The sequence below is a fragment of the Sinocyclocheilus rhinocerous genome, unplaced genomic scaffold (genome assembly GCF_001515625.1).
Source record: "Sinocyclocheilus rhinocerous isolate Xijiao unplaced genomic scaffold, SAMN03320098_v1.1 scaffold419, whole genome shotgun sequence".
Taxonomy (NCBI): Eukaryota; Metazoa; Chordata; class Actinopteri; order Cypriniformes; family Cyprinidae; genus Sinocyclocheilus; species Sinocyclocheilus rhinocerous.
This window is the reverse complement of record NW_015653519.1, coordinates 542,359-550,153: the sequence shown is the minus strand read 5'-3', so window position 1 is coordinate 550,153 and position 7,795 is coordinate 542,359. Positions and strand designations below refer to the sequence as shown.

The 7,795-nt window shown below is 36.9% G+C and overlaps 1 protein-coding gene across 1 annotated transcript in view; it reads right to left on the bottom strand.

The window, feature by feature from the left end:
* The window catches only part of LOC107716476 (serine-rich coiled-coil domain-containing protein 2-like), a 73,805-nt gene that overhangs the window by 21,633 nt on the left and 44,377 nt on the right, over window positions 1-7,795 (bottom strand). The window contains exons 7-9 of the mRNA XM_016522945.1: window positions 3,749-3,829; window positions 2,106-2,192; window positions 1,005-1,115 (exon numbers count right to left, since the gene is read on the bottom strand). Coding sequence (XP_016378431.1) covers window positions 1,005-1,115; window positions 2,106-2,192; window positions 3,749-3,829 — 279 coding nt within the window. The remainder of the gene's footprint in view (window positions 1-1,004; window positions 1,116-2,105; window positions 2,193-3,748; window positions 3,830-7,795) is intronic.

The window sequence follows — 7,795 nt, the reverse complement described above, 5'->3', positions numbered from 1 at the left end:
CCAACACAGTGACAAAATTCGCATTTAGAAGATATAAGCATTCAAAGCTTGCAGTTCGTCACTTCCGCCAAAACGGCTCAACGATTTTTTGACGTCACATTGTACTTCAGCTTCTCATCAAACTTTCTGTCCAATCAAATGCTCTCTAGAATCCGAAGCGCCCGCCCCCTACACTATAAAATAGACGCTAAAGCTGCGGCTGAAATCGGTCACTTGTCCACAGAATTAGTATCTTCTGTACAGTGAATAGCACGTAGTGCACTATATAGGGGACAGGGAACGATTCAAACAGTGTAAATATGCTTTCCATTGAGGAAAAAAAAGAAGTCTGGTTTCGCACACACACTCTGCTCCGGTCCAGAGACACAATAGCACGGAGCGGATCACATGTGCGAGTCGGCGCAGACCACAAAATGTACCCATCCAAAGTGCACACACACAGCAGTGAACATACACACACCGTGAACACACACCCGGAGCAGTGGGCAGCCATTTATGCTGCGGCGCCCGGGGAGCAGTTGGGGGTTCGGTGCCTTGCTCAAGGGCACCTCAGTCGTGGTATTGAAGGTGGGAGAGACCGCTGTACATTCCCTCCCCCCACCTACAATCCCTGCCGGTACGAGACTCGAACCCGCAACCTTTGGGTTACGAGTCGACTCTCTAACCATTAGGCCATGACTTCCCAATAACCATGCCACTTTAGATTGCTTATACAAGTCTTTGAGCTCTTTCATGACTTGTTTTTACAGGACTTGTACCGAAGTGCTCTGCATCACAGGTTCAATGGTGTATCAGGTGAGTTAAAGAGCAAATTTACTATGTCAGAACATCCATAAATATGAAGCTGATACATGATACAAACAACACAATGTATTAGTTTACAAATTACACACTATGGTAGAAGTGATTTGAGGGGTAAATGTAGCTATCACCTAATATACCCAACACTATAGTGATAAAGCTGCCCTGTTCATGTTTTCTATCTCTGCATGTATACTACTTACATTATGTGCCTTCCACAAGGTTTGAGTATCCTTGTCCTGGTGCTCCGGTGACTCCTTGTTAGACTCTGAGCCCTGCAAGCAGCGGCACTGCATATCCTCTACTGGAGAAGACTATGAAAATTAAAAATAAAATGCTCATGTACAGCCACATAAAACAGTATAATTAACAGCATACAAATGACACAATGGTCTCATCACATTTGGTTGGTCTTTCCAGGGAACTCTCAATAGGTCACAACACACATCACAATACCCCAAAATCAAATTAATAAATTTCACTATTTAAAAAAAGAATCCTGTTTTAACAGTTAAGCTGTTTTGTATTGTAACAATATGACAATTATAACAATTACGGTATTTAAGCAAAAATTATGTATTATTTAAATATTATTAATATATTATTGATACATTATTTGCGGAGTATACAATATGAGGTAGAATCTAATGAGAATCATCACTGATTACAAATTACAAAAATATAAATAAATAGAATAAAAATGTGTTAAATGAAAATGTCACAATGCACAAAATATAATTACTTAAATTAAAATCTATCTTTGCCTAAAATTAGCTTTAATTTTTCATATATTCATATATATATATGAATATATGAAAAATTAAAGCTAATTTATATATATATTAAGAAAGGATCTGATTTCGGAGTTCATGTACAAAATCTCATTTGGCAACAATTTTTCATTGCATGTCTGCCAATTTAATTTCCTAACATAAAATATTCACTCTTGTTGCTTTGATAAGAAACTGCTTAAATAAATAAATACAACTTCTGCATGCAAGAATTAGATTTTGTAATTAATAATCAGTTCAACACTGCCTGTTTTAAGACAGATTAATCTATATTTAGTAGTAACATGATTTTATTGTTACTGCCTCATTCACAATCTCATTGACGAGTTCTTTACTTACCATAGCACATCTCAGTAATCTATCGGAAATAACATGCTAATAATATAGCATTTTCCCACTTTTCTCAGAACTGCATTTTTCTGAGTGATTTCTACAGTGCTGGTGTCATTGTGATTTTTGATTGATGTTTGAAGTCAGTTGCTCTTAAGTAAATATTTAGACTATAATACATACCAGCTGCTGGGAAAGTTCAGCGATCATCCTCTCTTTGCTTTTGAGCTCATCTCTCAGTTCTTGAACCTCTTTCAGGAGCAGCTCCACCTAGAAAATAACAGAAGACAAGATAAACCTGCATCTTTTTTGCCCAATCAGACCAGGGGTTGATTTGTATCAAAGCTTAGATGGAAATATGTTACATTTATAAGCTTAGTCATATGTGATCAGTTATTAGCCTAACATGCTTATTTCTTAATAGCAAAACTATGACAATACACACATTTTTGTTTTTTTGTTTTTAGGTGATTTCGGCTCTGCTGTTGGTGCATTAAACAATTCAGTTTTATAAAATCACATTTGCATTACACATTACAACTGACAATAATCATATGCCTAGACAAAGGTAGGTGTACATGATTTATTCGGACATGGTTCATTTTTAGGATTCATGTCTGTGAATGAATTATTACTGCAGACGTGGACTGTAATATTTATGGTCTTTACAGGCAGGATTAGCAATATATAACAATCGTCAAGAGCAGAAACGGTACCATGCAGCATTGTGCTCGGAGGGACAGTATAAATGCTTGGAAATAATATGTCATGCCTTTAAGTCTGCCATTCAATAATTGCAATGAGCTTTGTGCTTTTTTACTTTTAACATGAAACAAAGTCTCAGCTTTCAAATTCTGTCAATTTTATAATGAAATACAAAAAAAAATATGGTTTTGATGCTCTTTAATGTGGCGTTCACTGTAGCTGTCTCAGTTCAAGTGGTAAGTGAACTGATCATCTCCTCCTCTTTACTACTAGTTATAGCAATTTTGTAATGTATGTTTGAATAAATCTACCATGCAAGTTTTTATTACATACACCAAACATTTATATTTTAACAAAATGGAAACATAACAGTTTAAAACATTGACATGAAAACTGCCTTATGTGCAATTTAAATGTTTGTACAAAAGTTTTTATTTGAGTGTTGATTATTAAATACATTTGATTATTTAAATTATTAAACAGAATTTATTTTTGTTTCGGCTAAATGAAAACTTTCAGTTTTGGTGTTACAGTAGCTAAAATAATAATTTTGGTGCATCACTAATAGGACACTTACATTGTAAGAATGTGCAGGGAGACTTCAGATATAATGCTGACTTGTTAGGAAATATTAACTATTAATATAATATTAATGAAATCATGGTTCAACGGCTTCACTTGGTATGATGTCATGAGCATAGCACCTCAGCAGTAGAATGTGTCGGCATGGATGTGCATTGTCTACACTGGGTGTAGTTGTGCCTGGTCATAGTTTTAGTTGGTGCAACAGATGTAAATATTTATAGGAAGGCTGGACGTAGCTAAGCCCATTGTAGGGCTTACACCCAACTTTTTTACATCTAGCTGGTGTAATCGGTCCTGTGACTTAGGCCAAAGAGGGTCATGCCCTAATCCTCATAAACATGGCTTAACTTTTTACCTACAGATAAAAAATATGATATGCTGAAACTAGAGGGACCTAGACAATGCATTATTATGCTCAAAAAAGTAATTTGAAGTATGGATCGAAAGTGTCTTCAAACACATTTTGTAAACTTCTTTGTAAAATGTTTTATATTTAAGTAAGGACAATAAAAAAGGACAATAACACAAGATCTTACCTTCTGATCAAGTAAAGATTGGTCGGTGGATGATGGAGTATTAGCCTCTAAAGTATCTTCAGCTGAACTATCTGTCTCCATCTAAAACAAACAACATACAAAATCAATCTTGTAGTTCAGCAGTTGAGTCATGTTTTATTGTTAAAGTTGCTCAGTGTATGGAGGTGGTTACACTAGACTTTTTTGCTCCACTCACTGCCATTCATTTGTATGTGAATGTTGAAGACCAGAAAAAAACAAGCTAATACAAAGTTCTGCATTCAGCTGCGTACGAAAGTTCAAGTTAGGTGAACTCTGACCTGCATCTCTGCACCCCTGAACTAGACACTATGACAAGGAATAGCAAACCAGCCAGAAGTTAACAAGAGCAGGACATAGCTTCATAAGATGCATTTACTCTGACAGCACTTATATACGGTGGCCGAGAAGTGCAAAGCAAATCACAATTCTGAAAACAAAATAACAAATTACAAACGCAAATGCAAGTCTAAAAAACAAAATAACAATTCAGAAAGCACTACAACAATTCAGAAAACATTATAACAAGTCAGAAAACACAATGACAAATTCGAAAACAAAATAACAATAGATATAGTTTGAGACAGCGCCATTGGTTTGGGATTAATCATTGGTTTGTTATTAATGTTATTTTGTTTTCAAATTTGTCATTGTGTTTTCTGACTTGTAGTCAGAAAACACAACAACAAATCAGACAAACCGGAAGAGGTTAGTATATTTTGAGACAGCGCCATTGGTTTGGGATTACTCACCGCTGACTGGACGAGCCATCTGTCAATCAAAAAATATGGAGTGTCTATTTACATTTAGTTAAAAGTGTCTGTAAACCGTCAGCTCCAGTGGCGCAGATGGATAAGTGCTTGTTGTTGGCTTCTTGACGCGATCGACCCTTTTCGAATTTGTCATTGTGTTTTCTGACTTGTTATAATGTTTTCTGAATTGTTGTTGTGCTTTCTGAATTGTTATTTTGTTTTTTAGACTTGCATTTGCGTTTGTAATTTGTTATTTTGTTTTCAGAATTGTGATTTGCTTTGCACTTCACGGCCACCGTACTTATATCACTGTAGATCATAGTGTCATTGTACTGCTGGCTGCTATTAGCCGTTCTACACTCCCTTTGGTACACTCTTTACCTCTTGACCTCACTATTCAGTTGCAAGTCTCTGTCTAACTTTGAAGTTTTGCCAATAGTCACTGTCGCCTCAAATCACCAACTCCACCAATCAGTTTAAATGCCCTTTAGATAGCATGCTGGACTATGAAGCAATTAGCGCACATGCTCTGGCATACTGTGTTGCCTGTATTATTTGTCAGCCATATTACCCCAAGATCTTCACACCAATTATTTTCTTTCTTCTCTTAACTATCTACTCATTTTAAGTCAACATGAAACCATAAGGTCAAATAAATATGTATGCATATATTTTTTTATTTACCAATAAAAGAGATGTGAACGGTCCATTATTACTCTGTTTAATTGTAATGCATCTCTTGAGAAACTTTGAAAAGTTCTTTAATAAAAGAAATCTAAGAAATGAGCTGTATGTCAGGGCTGTCATTTTCTTGAAATTGAGAGTCTTTTTCACACACTGGACTGCTGTATTTTTATCCAACAATCAAACAAAAACTAATGTACTTGGGGGGAAATCAGATAAAAAAATTTTATTTTAAATACTCTCAGAGAATTGACCGGAGACTAAGAAAAAAAGAGAAGCATTTTTTTCTAACTTATGTATGATCTCTCCATACTCCAATAACATCTTAGTCATTATTTTATCCCTTCAAAAGCCTTCAAAGCCTTTAGGGTGACTGGAGGAGTTGTACCACTCCTCTAAGGAGCTCTAGAACATGTCTCACCTATCAGAAATTATCTACAATCAGCTCTAAACAGAGACCGCTTGAGCTCATGTAGCTCAGAACAGGCTCAGATTTAAAGCCATAGCTTTGTGGGCAGCGCTCTGACATAAAGTATAGCACTGATGTGCCTCCGATGAATCGAGTTCAAGTCCCCAGTTTGAGATCATTTCCCTCTCTTCTCTCTATTGTTTCCATTGTCTTCTATCCATTGTCACTTTTAAAATAGATAGACTAGGCTCTGATTTAAATAGTTACTCAAATCGTAAAAGTTAAATGGAGAGCAACAGAATGAAAAAGAACTCAGGGACACATCTTAAAAATGCAGTGCTCATGGAGCAATACACTGAATAAGCACAGTCAGACGTTACATCTGCATTTATACATAGACCAACAAGTAGCTACTACATATTTGGAATTCCAAATTTTAGAGTGCTGACATTTCAACAGTTACTAGTTTCTAGACATCCAATTCACCTCACTAATTGACTAGTCTGTTTTTGGACAGAAAGTTTTCAGAAAAGCTGGTCTAAGAATGCAGTTCTTCCCTTAGTGCTTCCCAGTATAGAGCTCCGGACATCACGTGACCCATTCTGATTCCACCATTATGCTGGCAGGCAGGGACAGTCGGGAGCGAATATGAAATGAATGGCGCCAGCATGAGTTTCAAGGCAACAGAGTTCACTGCATACTTTAATTCAAAAGACATAGACCTGTACATAGCAAAACTTAATAGATTAAGCATAACAGATCCCTATAATGCCCCCATGGTGCTTTTAACCTGTATCAATAAAGGAACGGATAGATTTCCTGACCTGCAGTATCCTGATATCTACAACTACCTCATCAACTTTCCCTCCTAGCGTTACTCCGGAGACTCTTTAAAAGCCAACAAAAGCCTGGAGGGGTACAAACGGACGCAATCTAATTTTTTGATGAATATTCAACCTGCTATGTCGTCACTGGAAGGGTAAGTCAACTGTGTTGTTAGCTAACGTAATCGACCCTAGATGTCCTTGTAGGTAGCCAGCATAGCTATATCACTGTGAGTACAGTAGACATCATAAATGTCATGAAATCTTACCCTTTAATCCCAAATTTTGTGTTGGTTAGCATGTTTTATTTCAGTGAACCCTTTTAGTCGTCTATCGGGATCCTTAGGAATACGATAAAATGATTTCCCCTTTGCTTTATGGGACAATCGCGTGTATATATATGCAAGGGAGGTCACGTACGGGACACATAAATTAAGCCCAATATACGGGATGGTTGGCAACCCTGTTGGAAAGCTTTCGCTTGACTGTTCGGGCATCCTGGCGCACAGCAGCTGTCCACCATGTTGAAATTGTAAGGTTTATAAGGTCTAAATAGTCTGGTTTTAAATTATTGTTGTACAACTGTCGATACCAATGCTACAGTCGCTCTAGCGCTCTCCTGATGGCCTGCCAAAATGGTGGAGTTTAGATTGCGTGACGTCAACCTCCGGAGCTCTATAAGGCATTTTTAATCAATTTATCCAATTTGTCCATTCTCCAAACTGCTTATCCACATTACACTGTGTTTACTTTGAACGTGAGTAGTGCAACACAATGCGAATGATCAGCAGAACCATACTAAACAGTGATTCTGTCTGCACTGGATGTGGCGCAGTGTGAAGCGACAAATCCCTGACAGTAAACTGATGCCCTATTCTATTTCTATAACTGCAAGTGAGTGCGCTACTTTTGACATGAAGGACAAATGAATTTACAACAGTGAGTTACTTTGTCGCATCCAGTGTAGACATCTTCTAGCTGTTGCAGTTTGACATGACACAACAGCGGTCGCATTTGGTGTAGACACAGTGTTAGGGTCGTGGGGGGTTGGAGCCTACAGCTGGGCGATTTTTGCTATTCATTATATGCTATTTACACTAAGAGGAAATAGCATATGTGACCCTGGACCACAAAATCAGTCATAAGGGACAATTTTTTTTTAAATTGAGATTTGCACATCATCTGAAAGCTGAATAAATAAAATCAAAATTTCCATTGATGTATGGTTTGTTAGGAAAGGACAATATTTGGTCGAGATACAACTATTTGAAAACCTGGAATCTGAGGGTACAAAAAAATCCAAATATTGAGAAAATCCCCTTTAAAGTTGTCCAAATGAAGTTCTTAGCAATGCATATTA